The sequence below is a fragment of the Channa argus genome, chromosome 1 (genome assembly GCF_033026475.1).
Source record: "Channa argus isolate prfri chromosome 1, Channa argus male v1.0, whole genome shotgun sequence".
Lineage (NCBI taxonomy): Eukaryota > Metazoa > Chordata > Actinopteri > Anabantiformes > Channidae > Channa > Channa argus.
The window spans coordinates 42022177-42044207 of NC_090197.1; the positions used below are offsets into that span (position 1 = coordinate 42022177).

General features: G+C 38.0%; 1 protein-coding gene across 1 annotated transcript in view; it reads right to left on the bottom strand.

Annotated features, from left to right (window-relative positions):
- eys (eyes shut homolog) overlaps positions 1-22031 on the bottom strand; it is a 158296-nt gene that overhangs the window by 121468 nt on the left and 14797 nt on the right. The window contains exons 6-14 of the mRNA XM_067522888.1: positions 20995-21109; positions 18335-18494; positions 13934-14038; positions 11049-11188; positions 9310-9473; positions 8910-9163; positions 7547-7651; positions 4406-4528; positions 2197-2310 (exon numbers count right to left, since the gene is read on the bottom strand). Of these exons, the coding sequence (XP_067378989.1) occupies positions 2197-2310; positions 4406-4528; positions 7547-7651; positions 8910-9163; positions 9310-9473; positions 11049-11188; positions 13934-14038; positions 18335-18494; positions 20995-21109 (1280 nt within the window). The remainder of the gene's footprint in view (positions 1-2196; positions 2311-4405; positions 4529-7546; positions 7652-8909; positions 9164-9309; positions 9474-11048; positions 11189-13933; positions 14039-18334; positions 18495-20994; positions 21110-22031) is intronic.

Below are 22031 nucleotides of genomic sequence, written 5' to 3' on the forward strand. Positions count from 1 at the left end.
AACAACTTTTCTTGAGAGCATACAAGTTGTCATTCCAAGCCAACATAACCATCTGTGACAATCTGATCTGCTATTTTGCTCAAGTCAAATTGGCTAAACAAATCACTTGCTCACCCATTATATACGACTGTAGAACTCTTAAGAGAAAACTTGTACCATCACAGCTCCACACATCTAATTGTACAAGTGGTTTCTCCAATGTCAACACTAAATGTAACTTTTAACGACTACTGCAGTCTTAAATTATTCAACCCCTCCGTGACAGGCGTCAGTAGTTCAGTAGAGCAGCCTTTTGCTGTTCTGACCTGCTGCAAATGTGATGCACAGCCAGACACCAGCATCTGGCAGCTTCGTGAGAAATCTCAGCACAGTTCTCATGGGCGCTGGCCTACAGATCGCTTTCATTTTTGGGTGTGCGACCGCCTTTACCAAATCCCAATGTCCACAAGGGTGGACGAACCCAACCTTCAGCCTCCTCACAGTTTTTTTTTCCTTGGATGTTGTGTTACTTGCCTTCTACGTGCTGAAGGTTTCCAGCGACAGACAAAGCAAAGCAGCCCCCCGGAGCATCACCCCCACCACGCTTTCACTGTAGGCAAAGTGTTCTTTTGAGCATGTGCTTCATTCTTCTTCATCCAGACATACCGCTGATCCAAAAAGTTCCAGCTTTGTTTCATCACTGTACAGAACAGATTCCCCAAAACATCTGTGGCCTATTTACTGTGTATGATCTTCAGCATAATGGAGCCGACTTTTCTTGTTCTGTTGGGTCAGCAGTGATGTGCCTCTTGAAGTTCTGGCATGGAAACCTTCAGCATTTATTGTGCATCTTACTGTGCAAACTAAAACCTCAGTGTCTGTTCCCTCTTGCCAAAGCTCACTCGATGGTTTCTCCACCTGCCTCCACACAAATCTGGTGGCAGCCCTTGATAACTTCCTTTTCTGCTACGTCCATATAGTGAAGCCACTCTTCCTTTAACTTGTGAACTACTTCCAACATTGTTTTTTTGGGAACATTCAGTGCTAAGTTTTTGTATCCTTTTCCTTGTTTGTGAAAGGTAATGATCTCTGCTTTTACCTTTTCTGACAATTCCTTTTACTTGTCTAATTTCTAACATTCAATCATATACGACACTCAACAAGGCCCTAGTTCAGGTACTTAATGTGTTCTACGTCAAGCACAATACCTGATTTGCAAATGTTTGCTCTTATAAGCGATTCTGTTCAGGTGTTGAATAATTTTGGGACTGCAGTAGTGATGGATTGTTGCATTTTGTGCTACCTTAAGACGAACCACTTGTACCATCATTTATGTTGAGCTGTTGGTGTTTTTGTTTTATATGTTCATTGCAAACCGCTGACAGCTGTAAGCTTTGCCAGTATATTTCATTTTCACTAGGGTTTGAAAAACTTTGAGTGTAACTCTAAGCAATCAGGGTAAATTCAAGCAAACCGAGTCAGATAGCTTGCAATAAAAGGTCTCATCATTTAGGAGCAATAATTGAATGATGTTAAATGTAACATTTTTTGATTGTTCTGATATACTGAGAAGATCTGTTCAGCAGAGGAGAGGGATCTGGGGAATTAGGGCCTAAATCAATTTTGTACATTAATGAGTTTTTAAGTGGATAATGTTCAAGAAATCGGTCTGAGGAAAAATCGCATTTCTGTTGCTATTGTTGAAATGATTAAAAATATAGTTGATGGGAATTGGTACCAGGGCTCAATTAAGCACAATAGGAGGTGAAGTTAAGTTTATACAAATAATTCAGTGTGCCTGGGATTTATACACAGGACCTTGTTACTGCAAGTGAATTTTGTATGTTGTTCTCATAACAATGTTGATAAAGGAAAAGTCAGTAAGAGCTATTGTATTAGGCTTTTCTTTGTCACTGGACATCAGCACCAAATGGGAGAATATACCTGCTGACTGACTTGGGCTGTAGCTGCAGTGGCAATAACTCAATTTTGTTTCATTTCCATTTGCCCATTTATCCACAGGAATAAGTAAAAGACCATGAAAGTACACAATGGGAAAAAAAATGAGCATTTCTGAATGGATTCTCATTTAAGCCAGGGTTATAACTCCAGGGCTGAAACCAATTGGTTGCACATTCAAAAAGCAACAAAGATCTGAATTAATCACATAATCACATTATCTCGACTATCAGGGGCTCTAATTGCATTGCAACTTACCCTCTGAGCAGAAGCACTGATACAGGTCAGTGCCATCCACACAAATACCACCGTTCTGGCATGGCTTTGACTCACATTCATTGAGATTTACTTCACAGAATGACCCTCCAAACCCTGCAGCACATGTTAAAAGAAACATGGTTATTGGAATCCTTTTGTCTGGTTTAATTTCTCAGCCAATTAGGATCAGCGTGACTTTGTTTTCACAAACAAAAGCTGTTTTTCAAAGCTTGTATTGATTCAAAGAGCTTGCTGGGCACATGCAGACTCAGCTCACTGGATCATTTAATCATGTTTAATAAGAGCCATTCATTGCCCTTCTGATTTATTACATTAAACGAGCCAAATCCAGTCATTTTTAAGATCAAAGTCAATCTATACACAAAGTGAACCACGTGAAACATGCATCATTGCACACGTGTAAACACACTCACACTATACACCCACACAAGCCTCAAAGAGGGGAAGCGTTTCAGAGTCTAAAGCCCGTTAATGCTGGTGCTATTCAGGCTGTACTGTATGTGGGTTAACTTCACACTTTACCATACAGCATTTGTTATGTATGTATACTGTGAATATTTCACAGTCAGCCAAAGACTAAACAGAGCACAAGGGTCCTGAGATGCTTTTCACAATGTAGAAAAATGAATATGAAACGAGCAGTTGTGGAAGCTGCTTCACTGCAGAATAAGCAGTTTTCCTCGGAAATAAAACTGTAGCATTAGACAAAAACACGAGCAACAAAACAAAAAACAACCGCGGCATTGTGAAAACCTGCTGGATGACAAAAACCTTCGAATGCCAAGAAGAGCTTTTGATGAAGCTTTTGGAGCTTGTATGTATGGCAAAAATAAGTCTTGCACTGAAAACTTGGCTGTTTGAAAAAATAAAAATAAAAAAATAAAAAAAACTTACTGCTGTCGAAAACAGTTGTTTATTGGGAGGGTGTTAAAACCACAATTATTGCCTCACATAATCTGCTCTTCAAGGGAGTTTAATCACTTAAAACTCGAGGAAATTTTTCCCCCTGCCACTTGTGTTATTACTTTATATAAAATACTTCTGAATCATGCAAAATTACAGACGCAACATCCACAGATCTGAGTTTATCCATCATTCTCAATCCACAAATATGATTGAGTCTATGTATTAAATACTATTTGACAAAGTTGGCCTCTTAGGATATATGGTATGATGGTGGAGGGTATGAGTAACATGTTTTGCAACACATTAGGTTGGCAGGCATCAGATAATATGGATGCCAGGACTGCCGACCTGAAACATCTAGACAAGACATCATCTCGCAATTTGCCCTTGAGAAGTGATCTGGAGAGAGCCGCTCGCCGCAGGTTGATTTCATTTACATAAGAAATCACTCACAATCCTTCACTCTGACATCTGCCAAGCATAAGTGCAACAGGAGTAATGAAGTTACGGTTATTGATTGGCTTACATGAACTTCAATGTAATAGCCATTCATTTGAAAAGAGAAAGCAGAGCTAATGTGAGCGTTGACTGAACTATGACTGCAGTGACAAGCAAAACGTTTAGATTTTTAAGCAGTAAAACTCTATCCAGGAATAAGGTGCATGAGCTTTTGTGTATGTACACGAAGAAATATGGTGGCATTCTGTCACTTACTGCACACCTCGGCTCAACTTGCACAACTCTAAAGTCTGTTTACCCCTGGCAAGCCTCAGAGTATCTAACAGGTCAAGACTCTCCCACTTATTCCTGTGTTATCCCTGTCAATGCGTGGAGCTCTTGCTGTGATAAAACTGTCATCCTCATGAAGGACAGTCGGGAGGATTTGACTGACTGACAAACAAACACACACAAAAGCATTTCTTTTGAAGGAACTGTCAAGCTAATATGCACAAATCAACACAAGCACACAATTATCAGGTTATGAAAGTGTAAAAACTGTGTGTATCATTTTTTTTCTTATGCTGTATATGGTCCAATAAATTGAAGTTGCTACACAGCAAGCAGCACATATGAAGGACAGATCTGACAAAGCAAAAAAAGTGGCTTTACTTTATGATTTCCAGACAGCTTTCCTATGGTCAGCATTTACTGTAAAGCATCTTTTGGTACAGTGAACTTGTGTATTTTCTTGTGCTTTCTGACACGTTCTCAGTCTCGCTATGTGCTCATTTCTCATTTCAGTTATTAAATATGCATTGCAAATTGGCCAGTTTAAATTCACCTCTTTCACATGTGCAAAAGACATTCTGTCCATCCTTTGTCTCACTGCACATTAATGTGTGTTCACCACATATTCCAAAGGAGCAAAGGTCAATATCCACAGAGCAATCTTTCCCCTTGAACCCTGCAAGGAGAAAAGAGTGAGAAAAGGAAATTACAAAATATAGGAAACAAGGAAGGAGCTCTGATCTCACACCAACGGCAAAAACCTTCCTCGAGACATATTTATGTGGCAGTATATTTTAGCCTGTAAAGACACCTTTTCTTTAGCAGATTGATGGGGGTATTGATTCTTGCCGTTGCAATCTACCTGCAATGCAGTATGCTAATTGAGTGAATCATTGACAGAGGCCCACCCCACTAAACTGATCTGTATCACATTTATCTGCCCCCACCAAATGCACGTCTGCATGTCAGTGATAGATACCCATGTCGATATCTATTGTTGTAAATAACACAGACACACGGCGTGACTGATACTCATTACTTAAAGGGAGATTCATAAAATACATCACTCTCTTATCAGTGATGTCACATGTATATCTGAAATAATTAACAACATATTTTCCATTTACCATTTAGATTTTGCATTTCATTTCTACAGTCACATAGGCTGGATTTATAGAGTCACAGAATATTTGAGAAAAAAGGAAGAATGGTCCATATCCATGTCACATTAATCTGCGTGCATTCACCGTCGGCAAAGTAGGTCTCAGTCTCTGGCAAACGAGTGAAATATTTCACTTATCACTTCCTAATACAAATCTCTTTTCTCAAGAATGCACACATAGAACTACATTTATTATGTAGTACTTTCAGGTGTAAGCGCTCTCCATTGTCTTTGTAACCTGTATCCTGAGCAGTGTTCTCTACATCAACACATCTATCTAGGCATTTGATGACCTTCCAACTACCCTTTTCTTATTATATTATGTATTGCCTTGACTAGTTAATGGACAGCTATTTCCTCCAACAGAGTGTTTCAGAAGTGTTTAATAACCAATTGTGCATGCAATTCACTCGGAGGTTAATGTTGCATGAAGGAATGTCACATTTACAGTGTCACCATCTCCAAATGGGACTCCCTAATCTATCTGACAGCTACTACTGGCTCAGCCAAACTGTGCTGCAGAAAGAAAGGCGGAAAGTGAAACTTTAAAAATGCAAAGTGACAAAAATCCTGTTGTTCTGTTGATTAGTGATGATTCTTCATGTACTCATGTTCAGGGGTTGACGATGACAGCCATGTGTCAGAGCCATTCCTTGGCTCTGAGAACTGCTGTTCATCAGCGTATTTAATCATCGCTCATCTACAACGTTCTGGTTGCTTCACTGAGCTGAAAAAGTGAAAATCATGTTCTTGGATAGGAAATTGTCAAATTTACTTATTACCCTAAAAGTCAGATTAATAAATCAAATGAGACTTGCGGTTATGTATGATTGCGAAGCTTTGGACCTCAACCAAAGTGATCCAATTAAATTCCATTAATATGACCACATGTTCACTTAAAGCATCGATACAAAAACAATTATTTTACCATGATTTACTTGGAAAGCAAAAAAAATTCAGGCAACAATTCAGGCAACATGTGTCTTGTCCTATATTCATATTTGTACGTATGAATGTCATAGTAAGTAACACAACAGCTACATTTTGAAATTAAAATGGAAAACAAACTTTGTGGACATTCGTCTAACTGAGGTGTGACGGGTTTTAGGTGGTCCGCCATAACTTAATTAGCTCAACTGCCAATCACTATGTGTGTTTTAAGGCAGATTAAAGATTGGTATTTTTTTTTTCACTAAAAAAACAGAAAGAGGAGATTGTGCAACTTTAACTCATTTTTAAATAAATAAATGTAAACTCTGACACATTGTACTGTAGCTAGAAACAGAAAACAATCACACAACTGGATCTAAGAACAGGATTGAAAAATAGTCATGGTCTTTTCTGATTCTTCTGTTGTTTACGGAGAGATGAGGAAGCGAACCTGACGGACCATTTATATAATTGAATTTCTGAAAAGATACACCAACACGTGTCTATAAATCTGTCAATGAAATCAACACAGTAATGGGAAGTTTACTGACACATAGGTGTTCTGTTTTTCTCAGAATCTAATTTGAGCAAAAGGCAGAAAAATAGCAAGATTAGATCATTTAGAGTAATGGATTTGCTGCGTCCTTAAGGTCATGAGAATACACCATATAACAGCTGCTGTATGTGTTTTAAGGTAGTAAATGTTTTAATGACTCTAAGCACATTTATTTTGATTTTGACGCATATTTGGCTGAGGGAAACAAAAAGAACTAAAAAGAACAGTTTTGGTAGTTTCACTTTTTGAAACTTTCAAAAGATCACAAATGGGAAACATCCAGCACAACCTGTGCAGTTCATCTGCATTTGTGAAATATATTGAGAAGATAATTTACCTAAAGTGGCCACTTGTCTAGTGCCAGTGTGTTTTGTTGCCTGTCAACACCTACTGTATGCTTTGTGGATTTTATTTTTCAAATGTTTCTCTCCAAATCCTGTTATGTGGATTGTAGCTATTTACATTTGAATGTGACATTGGACTCGTAGTGCCAAGTGGACTGGCGGCTGCATTGTGACTTCAATCAAGTTGTGATTAGGTATTTTATTACCCGAGGGCAGAGTAAAATTAGCTGCACACTGAAGAATACAACACTTCCTACGTACATCGATGAGGTGATTATGGATCCTTTGAGACACATGTGAAAATGTTAAACACATTTAAATTTGTAAAGCAAGTTGTCATATGATTAAAGTGCAGTACTGGAATCAAGTCAAAACATGGAAGTTGTGTCTTCGGTCAAAGGTGTTTACCTTGATTCTAGATATGATAAAATGTGCAGAACAGGTAATGTTTTGTGGAGCCCTTTAAAAGCCCCAATTTAAACTAGCCTGCAGTCAAACGTTCAAGACTAATGTAACTGATAACTCCAGTCTTTGCTATCTTTGGAAGTGCATCTTAAACAACAAGTGAAAAATGATTAAAGTTAAAAAGTAAATGTGTGAGACATAAACTTTTCATGTATTCCCAAGGTACAGTATACAGAAAATTAATAGCATGATATTTTTGTAAACATGCTCAATAATACACAAGTAGTCTGTACTTACCAAGAGGACAATGACAAATGTAGTCATTTATCAGATCTATACACAAGCCTCCATTTAGACAAGGCTGCGACCAACAGTCATTTACATTCTCAGAGCAGGTTCTTCCTGCAAGATAAAGAGACAGAAATAAACAAACAGAGAATACGGTTTTAACTATCTTTCTATTAATACATGTAGAGGTAACAGTGGGAAATGAATTTGTGAATAATATTACCACAACGTAACATTCGTAACATATGCAGTGTAAATCTCTGGCCATTTTTTCAGCGTTTATTGAAGACAGAATTTATTTTATTACCTCTGATTCTAGTCACTCAAGATGCGATTGGATGATTATGTGTTCTGCATGTGTCAGCTTGTATGTGTGCATAAGTGGAGTTACCTCAATTTCAGTAACCTCTGGGCAAGAGTTCGATATGAATTGATTTAGGATTTTACTGACAAATTTAAAGCTCCACTAGGTCTGGCCTCTGGCGATATTTCAGACCTCTGTGCTGGAGCTGGAGAGCTCATAGAGAACCAACAGCCTGACTTCCTCAGGCACAGCTCTTCAATCTGCCCTGCTGTCTGCACCAATGGTAATTCTACTTTTGCCATCATGACCCCAAACACTGGCAAGCGCTCTGTTAATCGTGCTCCGTAAGATACTCACATAATTAATATAACTGTACCTACAGCTTAAATATACTACACAAAATACACTTTGGACTACACACTCTATGACGGATATGATACAGAGCAGGCTCCTTATGCCAGCCAATATGAATTAATTTATGAGTTTACAAATTACTGCTCTACTTTTCAACTTGCATATTTTCATCACACATCACACAAGATTAACTATGTATGGCTCTCTGGTAATGGTAACAATCCAATGTTTGCAAAATTTCTGAGACATAAACTGTTTTAAATGGTCTAATTTTGAATATTGGGACATTTCGAAGTATTAGAAACGCCACATAAACGCTACATAAATTTCCCTAATGTGTAAGCGGTACATGCAGTTTTTGATTTTTGCTGTTAAGTGTGGCACAGTGACATATAAATATTAAACTGACAATTTTATTCATTTTTCCTCACATATTTGTAGCTTTAAAGTCTAAGCATCACCATCAAACAGCAATTTGACAATAAGTAAAACTCATTCCCATGAAATCTACAGGAAATACATTTTCCTGTCTACTTTCATATACACCTAATGTGCAATAATCCTGAAAATAATATGATGAACTTCTGTGTTCATTTCTGTTTTTATCGTATTCATATTTGAAACACTGAATCTCGCTGGAAAACCTGCTATTCCTGTGGCCGGCCATACTAATGGTTGTAAATAGGCTCACATTCGCATCAGATGGTCTCATACCCTCAAACCCTGGGGGACAGTGGCACCGATAATCACTGATTAGGTCCAGGCAGGTGGCACCGCTCGCACAGGGAAAGCTGTTACACTCATTTGTTTCCAGTTCACAGAGCGACCCTTCAAATCCAGACATGCAGCGGCAGGTGAAGTTATACCGCTGGTCCAGGCAAACGCCATGCTCAGAGCAGTGATGGCCAGCACAGTAATCAATGTCTTCTTCACAGTAGATGCCTGTGTATCCTCTGGGACAAAGGCATCTAGCAACAGATTAAACAACATTTCTTGAAACTGTGTAGCGAGAGGAGACTTCATCCAACCACGAAGAGGGAGAACAATAAATGTCATAGCTTTCATAATCGTTCACATTCTGGTGCTCGCGGACAATCAAGGTTTCAACACTCACCTGTAACCATCAATGTCATCCACACACGTGGCTCCATTTTGACACCAATGTCGAACACAATCATTGACATTTATACGGCAATCTCGTCCAGTCCATCCAGGTTTACAGATACAGGTGTAGCTGCGGGCATCAATCATCACACACTGTCCTCCATTGACACATGGCTGTTGATAGAAAATAAAGCCCCTTAAACATGCGTGTGTCATAAAATGAGATATGTTGCACCACCTGCAAAAGTGAAATTGATCATTCTTGTATGATAATATCACAGATTGGACTAAGCCAATACGGGTAAAAAAAATATAATCATTATTTTGCAATGCAACCTCTAATCATGCCTTGCTCCCGGCTGTGTGAAAATGAGCTTCATTACAGCCACATGCCACACTCATGAATACTGATTCGCACTTTACACTAGATTCACTCAGTATTCCATGAAGCATCTGCATCGTGTCTTACAAGACAAGATCAATGGTCACTGTGGGTTAAACCTCCCCAGAGTTCTGTGCAACAAAAAGATACGCCTCCTAGCTGTTAAATGTGTATATATAGAAGAGGGGAAACAAAGGGGCAGAGCAGGAGCTGGCTTGTGGGAAGGTGTGTAATGCAGACATCATGGCATTTCTGAACAGTGGCCAACACAAGCTTTGCTCCACAGTGAGTGCTCATCTCCTTCTGTAATCTGAAGGAGCTTTTTTTAAATATTAAGTGTACATTCATGCATACATAAGAAAGCTTCTGATTAAAAAAAGAAATACAGACATTTTCAGAAGCACTTATCCACATTATGTGGCTGAGGCCTTTTCAGTTCTGTAAATGCGCTCCTCCTGCTCATGCCAAAAACCCTGACGAACAATGACACAATTCCAGCTTTGCCTATTTTAACTCCAACTGCTTAAAACCTGGAAGATGTGCAACCATATGCCCACTAAGAACTGGGCCTCAATGATTTGAATACGCAGCATACCATATAGAGAATATACGTACTGTTGGCAGTTTAATTAGGTACACAGAGCTTAAACAGGTGCATACTAATAAGATAACAGTCTTGCAATAAATCCTCCCTTCAGGAAGGTGATAACAGTTTCACAGAGGTGCTAATTCCAATGTACAATCATTTTGGAAGTTTGTGCTGCTGTTGAATTGTGTTGCATTAAACTGTCAAGTGTTTCAGTTATTTTGTCCACCCGAGGCACATCAGAGAGTCTAGGCTAAAAAAAACTTCCTGTCTTCCTGTGGGACATACACTCGTTTTGTTTTTTCCAACCCTCTGTGTGTAACCAAGAATTATGCGAGGTTTAATCAATGAGACTCCTTATTTGTATTTATGTGAAATTGAGATTTTTATAGTTTAACATTTTTAAAATTCAGTTTGTTAACACTACAGTCAACATATTAAATGTTAATGATTTAACCCATAACAAGGCAGTGCAACATCCATGAAGTATCAGTGTGATGGTCCGGGTGAAGTCTGTGTTCTTACGCTATGTGAGACAAACTATTAGTTTGCAAACCCCAAGAAAATGGGTAAACACATTACATAAAAAAGCATTAATTTGCTTGTTTTAGTTCCCTGTTGCTTTGGTATTGGTGCTGCAGTGTTGCAGAAACTGCAAAAGAATTTGTTGGAAGAGAAATAAGCTGAAGATTGGAAGCTCTTTCAACATGTGCACAACTTCAAATGGAATAGTTAACATGTGAATAGAGAATAGTTGATAAACAGTGCATCTTTTACCCACGTGAAGGTTTTGAGGGCAGGGCACACGGCAGGTATATTCAAGGCCAACAGGGAGATCCAAACACAGAGTCTTCAGTGGACATGTGTTGTTGGGCAGAGCACAGGCGTCAATGTCCACTTCACAATTCTTTCCCAGGAAACCTGCAGGAAAAGATTTCATCCACATGCAGTAATGTAACTGATGCAACGGAAAGTTGATCTGATATCAGTGTTGCAAACCCATCTCTAACTTATGTCACTGCACCAGGGCAGCTTTTCAATATATTTAATAAAGAAAAAGGCCAGAATTGGGCCAGTTGTATGAGCACTGACTGACCTCATTTTAAAGTGAAGTCAATTTGACAAAGTGCCTTCATGTATTTGTGTTTAACTTCTCAATTGTCTCCTAAATCTTAACAGCCAAGCTTAAGTGTCGGCTCTTTTTGCGCTGCTAATGTGCTAATCGACTCCCACTAATGTTATTATTACATTTTTGACCCACAAAACAAAAATTTTTATTTTGGTCCCTAAAAGAAAACAGCTACCACCAAGTTTAAATTCCACCTATGTCTAAGCCTTTGCTTAGTTCTATGGTCCGGTACTCAGAAGACTATTTTCTTACACTGTAGAGCTCACTTCACCATGAGAAGATGCAGCAGATGAGGCATATGAGTGGAAGAGGCTTAGATTTACTGAGGTAACAGATGAGATTTAGTAGCAAGGCTGGAAAGCCAGGGTGCACCCCGTGGAATTTTGTTACCATGGATCTGTGGCCACATCTAGTACCAGTTTACTCAGGGAGTTAGGGATTCATGATCAGGGATTACGGCAGGCTGCAAAGAAAGCTTCAAAGGCAGCTGGAAAGAACAAGCAATGGCTCTGGCTAAAAAGAAAAGATACCAGCTTGTGTACAAAGTATGAATATATATCTTGTTTTCAAGATTGGAGATACAGCTTCTGTCAGTGTCAAGTCAGTGGTCAAACAACACTCTCTGCTCCCTGTGTAATCACCTTACATGTTAAAGAGCTTCTTATCATAGGTCCACAGTGTGCAATTTAGACATACTGTTAATTTTAATAGTGAGAGGCCAAATAGAGACAGGCAAATGGGTACAGCCCTGATCAGCGCTCTGAGCAGGTGTGATGGGGGCGGCATGTGATAACTGTTGAGCTTTCTGGGGTGTCGTGGGTCTAATTCAACATGACATCTGTGATGGGAGGTTCCCACTCGATAACGCTAATGACATAGCCACCAGCCCACCCTCTCATTCCACAGACGCTCACACAACAAGCACCAGATCTGGTGTATTGGAAATGCGTGTTAAAGAAACATATGCACTAATAAAGAAGAATCAAGTATCTATACACAGCCGTTCTGTTTCATGTTGCTGTTTTCTTGACCTTAGTGCAGTACTGATAAATGTACAGTAGTTGCCATTTATGTATACAGAACACTGATAAATTATGCATTGGTAAATTGTTATTCAGGGGGTCTTGAGTTCAAACCTGTTGGCCTCAAAGAGAGTTTGCAAGTTCTTTTTTGTCTGCAAAGATTTCCTCTAGTTTCCTCCCAAAGTTCAAAGACATGGCAGATAAGTGGACTGGAAACTCTGAATTCCCTGTAGGTATGACTTGTTTTTCTGGCTGTGTGTTAGCCCCGAGAAAGACTGGCAACTTGTCCAGGCTGTGTACCACGTCTCATCCAATGCATGCTGGAATTGTCTCCAGACCCCTGCAACCTTAAACAGGACAAATGGTGCTGGATAGGCGGATAGATGGATAGTTGGCTGAATAAAACTCCAAGCTATCACTCACAATTTCTGAACTATGGAGAGTTATACTGCTGATACTTCAATAGCTGACACAAGTTGATAAAAATACAATGCCACGTCTGAAAGTCACCTTTAATAGTGACTCTAATGTGCCTCACTTCAGCAACTAATGAGGCGAACGCACTGTGACCCAGGTGTCATTAACACTGGTATTGTCCTTTAATGTTTAATTGAACAAGAGTGAACAAACACAGAGTTTCATTATCATCAATGTTACAACTCCCCAAAGAGTTTGTTGATTTGCAGAGTACAACAGCTAAAAATAACACTGGCAAAGTCTTGTGAGAAAAACATCACCTGGCTACTAAGCTACTAAGCTACTCTGCCCACAGAGTCTTTGGTCTGTAAAGGCAGCAGACTGTTCCAGCAAAAAGGACAAAAGCAATTTCCAGAGCTCCTGTGAGTTGTCTGTCTGTTTGCATTCAGGGACTGTAAATTTATACTCAACTAGAGAGGCACATTAACCAATTATAGCAAAATTACATTAATGTGAGTTTCATAATATACTATTTGCACAATTTGGTTACATTATCGAGCTCTGGCAACGAGCTTAGGGATTTTTCCCAGCTACCAATCACAGGCCATGGCTGTAAAATGATAGTATGGATAAGATGACTGAGCTGCATGACCTCTACATTGGACAATGAGGCCTGTTGTGATCGGTAGTGTGCTGAGTGGGACGTTTTTATTGTACATTGTGTTGCTGATAACTTTTTAGTTACATAATAAGACAACGTCTAAAAACTGTGACTTAGAAACAACACAAGACTGAAAACATTTTAGTAAACAGGGTACAAGTAAAATAGGATTCATGTGAATTCAATCATGCCGACTTCTCTAGTCTGACTTCCTTAGGCAAGATTTGTCACAGTCCAGGGGCCCTGCTGGCAGAGGCTAATCACCTTTGGTTTTCAGTGTACACTGACACGGCTGAAGGGGCCCTGGCTGGGGATCTTAGGCCGTGTTCACTGCATACGAGTGTTAAAGCTCTGCTGTACTGCCTGCTAGCACAGCAAATGCAGATACCTAGCGAACGTGATTACGAAGCTTTAGTTTTGTAAATAGCCCGACGTACCTGTAGGACATTGGCAGTGGTAGTGTCCGAGCAAGTCAGAGCATGTGCCGTTGTGCAGACAGGGGCTGGAGTCACACTCATTGATCTCAGTCTCACATTTTGATCCTGAGAAAAGAGGAAGATAAAAGTAATTATTTGCACAGTAGTTGAGATATTTATGCATAATTTATATATACAGTATGTCATTACCTGTAAACTGAATTGTTAAAATACAACAAAAAAGTCCTTTTTTCCTATATGGTCAACATTACTTATTTACCATACAGTGTTCAGTAAAGGAACATAGCAATGATTTCAGAAATATACTTGTGCCAACTCGTTTAGAAATAAATACTCTTTTGTCTGGACATATAGAGTAAACATAAAGCAAGCAGTCTATAAGATTAGTGTGTTATAAAGACTAAAATGTCATTTACACCAAAAGCCAAAAGGTAGAAAAAAATAGACCACTGACAAAGTGCACTAATGAACATGTATGTGTATAGTAATTAGTTTAATCTGTACAAAAACCAAAATGTAAAAATCAGCAAGACAGGAGTTTTATCATTATTGTGAGGCTGCTAGGCAGCTGTTGGTAGAGGGATTTTTTCCATCTTTCCCTCTTCCATCCATGTAATAAGCTTTAAACAAGAAAAGAAATAAGCTTATTTTATGAGCTTATTTTTTATAAATTTATAAGCTTATTTTATTGCTTTTTAAGAGTTCCCTGCAACTGAACACCTTCTCTTCTGAAGCAACAATAATCAAGCTAAAAAAACAGTCCTTTACTAAGACGACTTAAATTACAGGTGGCGAGCCTGATTGGACCGGTTGGATTTACTTTCTTGTTAAGAAAACTGACACTTAGTAATAAGCTCTGTCCCAGCTGAAGACAGCAGATGAGGTGGGGGATATGTAGGCTGCTTACAAGATTTGTTTGGTGCTCAGCTGCCTCAGCAGCTGCTAGTTCTACCACTGCAGGTGGGGGTGGTTGTCTTCCAGTGCAGGTTATTAATTTCAAAAGTCCTATCATCAATAACAGAGGAGCAATGACATACGGTGAAAGTCCGTTCCTGACAGCGGCTACAGCACAAACACTATGATTGATTTCATCTGCACAGTAATTACTACAGGTCATCATATGTAAAATATGCCATGGTGTGGAGAAGCAAAATATTGAAATTTCACCTGCTAAAACATGAACATATGTCTGTCTGTGAATAAAATTAAATATGTAGTATTGCAGCCTTTTGTTAATGAAACGATAACCATATAGCATTTAATTTACCATGTAAGAAATATGGTAAATTAAATTTAAAAAAAATCTTAATTTAGAAAATGTCTAAAAGATTTTTCAAGGAATCCATGATACGGCAGGGCAATATATTATTGAGTTTTGGCCAAATACATTTGGCGCTTGTCACTATCTACCTACTGCACATGCTTTATAAACCCAGAGGTGCATTTTGTTTAAAGGTTCAAATTCAAATCTTATAGTTTCAGGTGGAAAATCACAGATCATTTCATAGTTTGTCTTTTAAACACAGCTGAATCTGTGGTAGATTTAAAACTTTTACTGCTTAAAACAATTTCCAGCTCGTCTGGTCCCCATGTCTTACAATAATATCATGCAGACAATTATAAGAGATTGTGCATGTCAATGAGAACAGCAAAAAGACGCCAACAGTTGTTGTTCGATAAAAAAATAAAGCCTGCCAAAATGAAAACCAAATGCCGGAGCTTGAGTAATGTATCCTGAGTTATGATCTATGATAGAGTACAGTGGGGTTTCTGGGCAAACCTTGAAATTAAATTGGCCTTTCTGTGCTGCAAGCCTCAAAATTCCAAAGCAGAAATCCCAAGATGCCAGAAAATGATGAATTCTATCAGTCACTAAGACCTGCCATGGTGTAAGAGACAATTTTCCATTACTGAAGTGGCAACAGATTTCAGCTTCGAACAGATGAAAAAAAAATCAAGTTCATGTACTGCTATGTAAGGGCTTATCTGACTGACAGGTGAGTGTGTCAGGACTTAAGGCTAGTGTGAAAATACACTTTGGGCCAAAACCCAAGTGCACTGGGGAAGAAAAGAAAAACATCACTTTCACTGGTTGTTTAAGCAATAAAACAAGAGAAGAGCAATGCTGTGCAATCCTATCATAACCTGCATACAACATAAACAATGTTGAGCAAAGATCTGTGTCGTTCCGTGCAGTCTGGTTCTTATCAAAAATGTTTATAAAAGAAAACCTAAGTAAATAAATCTAAATTTTTCACGTATAGTGTTAAACCAATGATTTGTTTAGATTGAAATGGTACAGTTTAATGGAAACTACTCACAATGAAAACTTATATTTGTTGGGCAAATTGAGCTGCTTATATAAGCAAGGCTTCAAACACAATCTTTTATTATGGCATAAAATGAGACAACTGTGAATGAGAGAAAGTCTCCCATATGGTCACAGCAAGAGAAAATGGCACAATACTTATTTATAGTTTCACTATCTACAGAATTGTGTGTTTGGACTACATACTCCTTCTTGCAATCAAAAAGATGAACCTGTCATTACTAAAATATCATTGAGAAACAGTTTTTGTTTCTTATATGCACACTCCAGAGAGGCAGCTGTTGGCTCCTGACTTTGTGCATTTGTTCAAACTTTTTCAAACGTGGCATTTTCAAAATTCATACAACCCCCTTTTTGCTCTTGTGTGTCTCCCTGACAGTTGTCATTGGTCAATCAATAGGTTTCAGCCATGAAACAGTTTCCTAGACTACTTGGATTTATTGCAATCAGCAGCCTACTTTAGAAATGTCAAGCAGGTAAGGCTACTTGTAAATAATCTTTATGGTTTAAAAAAACAAAAAAACAAAAAACAAAAATCACTTCATCAACAGAACTGACCTTTACTTAAAATCTGTGGTTGGCTTTTTAAGCCACAAGCCAACCCAAAATACCATATATATCCTGAACTAGAAATTATTTAATTCATCTGCATGTTAAAGACATCCAGTTATGTCCAAACACAGTAGCTGTGGTGCTTGTATGTTTGCATTTACACAAACAAAATTGATTTGCCTTTAGGCTACTGTACATCAGGTATAGACTTTATTAAGGCCGTCCATGTAAATATATAAGATCTATTTTTAATATTGCTACTAATAGAATGTACTGATCACTCCGGGGGACTTCTGATTTTCCTTGTCCACCTTCTCGGTGGTTCGGAAGTCAGCTTTTGTACAGCAGCCACTGAGCTGCCAATGACTCAGTTTTATGAGACATTAATCAGAGATGAATCATACAGTGAAATTGTCCTCCATCGTGGGAAACTGCAGGGTGACTAAATAATTTGTAAAGTTCAGCATCTTAAAGTGACATTTCATCCAAGCTTTGAACCAAATAGCTCTAGGTTCGTTGTTTATCTAATGCAATCATTGTGTTAGATATGTTTGAATAAATGTTGTAAATCGGAAAAAAAAACAGCAACTTAGCTATAGAGTTTATCTGTCAGTTTAAAAAAGAAAACGCAGGCTGCTTCCTGCACAGGAGCCATCACAAGCTATTAGTAAGTGAGCCCGTCTGTGTTTAAGTAAATGAGGGCCTGATTAGAAAAGTCCTTTCTGCAAAAAAAGAATTTTGTCAAAACCAACTTCTGTTACGTAAAAACATGTTGGTCCCATTTGTCATCAACTTATGGTTCAATCATGAATCCGTTTTGGAATTTGTCTGGCTCACATTGTCAAAAATGGCAGTGCAGCCTTAACATTTGTTTGGAGCCAGTTTGGTTCATAATTAGTTACAAAAAAAATCACATTAGATAGATACAAACTGCAGCACATTGCATTTTAGTGTTTTATATAAGCTGCGGTCAATAGGATGTTTCTACAGTGACGAGGTGGCAGCAAACAAGACATCTACTTAGCTGAGCTTTTTAAAGCACATGCATTTTTAATGGGCACCTGTTTTTCTCAGGGACCATAGAATAAGGGTATTCATTCTAGCATGATACAACTTTTGATGATATACATGAGTTTCTCATCTCTTGTGTCTAAAAAAAAAAAACAAAGTGCAAAATGGAACCATTTATATTTTATGGATTGCGCTCAGCATGAGAACTTTCTAACACATGTATTGTATGCAGACTGAAGTTTCAGTCCTAAGCATTACAATATTAAAAAACTTTCTGCATGGCATTATGTATATGTTGCATTTCCATGATGTTTACATAACAACAACGTCTGTATATGTTAAAACAGATCCACCAACTAAACTAAACTTGCAAACTACCAACAGCATGTACAGTACTGTATCCATCAAGCAACATGCCCCAGAACCAACCCTCCAACGAATCCATGTACATTTTGAAATATCCTGCCAACAGTGGAAATAATACAGATAATAAAACCAATTTATCTCACCTGTGAAGCCGGGGGAACATTTGCAGGTGTACTGTGGGGGAGATGATGGTTGACTTGTTGTTATGCATGTGGCTCCATTCAAACAGATGTTTGGTTTTATCAGGCAGGCATCTCCTACATATTGACAAAACTCTCCAATCCATCCTGGGGCACAAACACACTGCAGGAAAACAGTATAATATTCAAGTGTTCAGCATATGTTATCTTGTCAGGTGTGCGTGTGTGTTTTTTGAGAGGAGTATGCATTACAGTTGTTTATTGTGTTTTGCTCATCTCTAGCACGCTGGCGTTTGAGTTAAACAATGCCTATGAGGGTTAAGTTGTTGACTTTCAGTTTTAAAGCGGTTTAGTGTACACCTCCATATTGGATGAACAGCGTAAAGATATTTCCCTTCCCTTGGGGAGCATGAATAAAAATGGCTACAATTTGCACATTGTTCATGTGATGTGACTATAAACAGTCCCAAATAAAAAGGTCAGTCCATGCAAACCTGCAAAAGCCCTAGTTTTCCATTTATGTCAAGTGATGTCTACCCACACAGAAAGGTTTGTTTTCTGTTATATTCTCCTTTGAGAGTTCTGTCACTCCTTTGATAAAGGTTGAATCACAGATCACAGGATTAAAAGTGACGTGGATTCTCTAAATGGCTCGGTTAAGAGTCTCACTGGACATTATTTGTTGTTTAAAAAAAGATACAAATTAGGGCTGTGTCATATTGACCTCCTGATCATGTTTGATTGCGATGTGGTTGCATGTGATGCCATGTTTGCATATGCCACATTGTGCCTACAATGAGCATGGTGGGTGAGCTTGCACATTGGAAGAGTCTGGATGAGTTCCACACCTCAAGCACAAACACCAGCAGTATGTGGAGGAGATGGCAGCTGTTAAAACAACAACAGTAACCTACTCCTTTAATTCAGACGGGTTTTGTTTGCCACAGGTTCTACTGTAAATTAACTTAACCCTTGAACAAACTGGTGGAGTATCACTTAGTAGATGACAGGATGCCGGTCTAAAATGCTGACAAGGGATTTGATGATTTACCCTACATTAAAGCATCATGCTTGAATGAAAATTTTCTCTTCCCATTCTAATCTGTCTGATAGTCTGTCTTGTTTTCTGATCAGTGTTTGCACAGTACTCAGGACTGTATGCTGTGATTTGTGGTCAAAAATATAGTGCTGTTGAATGGATGCTTTCACATTGTCATTTACTGCAAAAATAGTCTGATGTTATTTTAACCCATATCTCCCACCCCTATATAAAAACTGCTGACAGTGAGGTCAGCACATTATCCTGAGGAACAAGTCACTGTCTAATTAAATGTAGCAAATCTAAAAGATCTGCAAGTGATTTTTGTAATGCAATTTCTAAATGCTGAGATCACCACACTTGAAATGATTTTGCAGTGACGGTAAAACTATGCAAGACACATCTAGGTAGTTGTGCAAATTTGGGTGAATTCACCTTTTGAGCTTAAAATCAGCACTTTTACCCCAGTGAAATTTTTTTCCATTTGGGTACAGCAGCAAAGCGAACCCATCCCCGATGAGTGGTCTGTGCATCTACGACCAATAACACTTATATAACCTCCAGTTTTATGTAGTCTGTTAAGTTCATCTTCGTAAGAGAACTAAGTAAATAGGCTAATCTTAATGAAGCAGTGTCTTTTCATACTCAAACATCTAAATACAAATAAAATCATAAAAACAAATGGCAAATGGCAGCAAGTTTTGTTTATGATTGACCCTGTTTGGAGGTGAACCAACACAAAGCAAAGAGCAGATTTTAGATTAAGAACTCTCTGAGCGGTCAAATGGAACAAGAATGATGGCGAATAATCAGGAGCTATGGTGCATTACAGAGCAGTCTCAGGTGTTGCAAAAAATACAGACATTTGAGGAGACTGAGCAATAGAGAGGCAAATTAGACCAGAACCTGTCTGTCTGAGCAAAGCATCCATATACTCACAATGATTAATGCTTTAGAATTAGATTACTGCTGTCTGTAGACATATTTTACCAGTGATGCTAATGTCGTTCTCTTGTGCTTGCTTTTTGATTTATTTCCACAAATAACTGAGTTTTTTAAGCACAAAATAGAGTCCAAAGATGGAAAGACCTTTAATGATGAGACATGCTGTAGCCTCTTATACATTAAAAACCAGATCAATTCAATTGATCATTTCTATGTTTGCAATCAAATGATATTTTTTTTATACTTAAAAATAAATGAGAAAATCATGTAATTCCTGCCGGTCCTTTACAAACTATAACATGTTGTAATTTAAATGTAAAAAACTAAATTTCCCCACCCAAATATTAATGTTCATTATATATAATGCACAGAATGAAAGAGTTCGCCATTTATCATGTAAACATTTTCAAATATATATCACACATAGACGTAAATTTTTACATTGCATAGAAACATATTATTATATATATTATATTATATTATATTATAAGACTAGAATAACCATATCTTAACATTTGTTTGATCCTAACTTCACATTCTAAAAAGTTTAGCTGTGCCTTTTTGGGATTTTTTAAATAAAGTCTCACTACTGAAATGAAACTTTTTTATCAATAATAGCTCAGCATATGCACATAATTTAACCCACTTCAGAGTATTTCATTAACAAGTGAGTATTTACCTGATATCCACCAACTACACCGAAGCACAATCCCTCATTTAGGCAGTTTATATCGAGCAGCTTGCAGTAGTCAATTATTCCTTCACAATTCTTTCCAGAAAACCCTCGCAGACATCTGTTAAGAGGAGGTCAGAGCTATTAAAATCAATTCACCCTCAGCCTCAAGCACTAAATAGCCATATTTCCTTCTTTTACAAGATACATGGGGGTTGTAATTTTGTATTCTGAATGACCTGTTCATGATACACACCTTGTTGAGATAGTGTGTACAAAATTTTCTTTCAATCTTTTTTGACCAGGATTGCCAAATGGATGCAGTAGATGTATCAGGACAAATTAAGATACAGTATAAATCACAGATTGTAATGGACCTGTGGCTGTAAAAACCCCTTTAAAAATCAATTTCATTGACTGTGCTGTCTAATGTGGCAAACACACCAATTACTTAATTAACTTTCCTTTAATTTTTCATATGCTCTATGATTGGTTCTAATTTATATTAGGTTTCTTGCATTGTAAGAGCTGCCATAATGAAAAAAACAGAAGTGTCTGCCAGCAGCTTTTTTGCAAAAAAATTCTAGTTATGTATCTCTACTAGTGTAACAGCCATCACACTGAGTACAAACAACATTACATTTGATATTTTGGATTTGAAAGACAGCAAATGTAACATAGATGAGTGGAACATTTTATTATAATGGTCACAACAGTTTTGGTTGAAAATCTATTATTCTGCCACTCCAAGGTCCCTGAATGACTGTACAATTTCAGCCAGCGTTCAAGTTTAGACATGGACAAAGAGTAGGAGTTTAAGCACTAGCAGGAGTTTCAGTCTCTGTTAAAAGGGTTTAACTGCTGAAAATAGCCCCCTCTATTTAATCCTGTGTCCTAATAACATCTTCTAGTACCGTCAGTATTTTGATTTAATATTTTTAATAAATACTTCTTTGCAGCCATTTTTAAAAATTGTCATTGAAACGGGTACGCTTGGGCTGAGCGACGCAGGCAGAGCAAGGATCATATACTGCCCTTGTTTG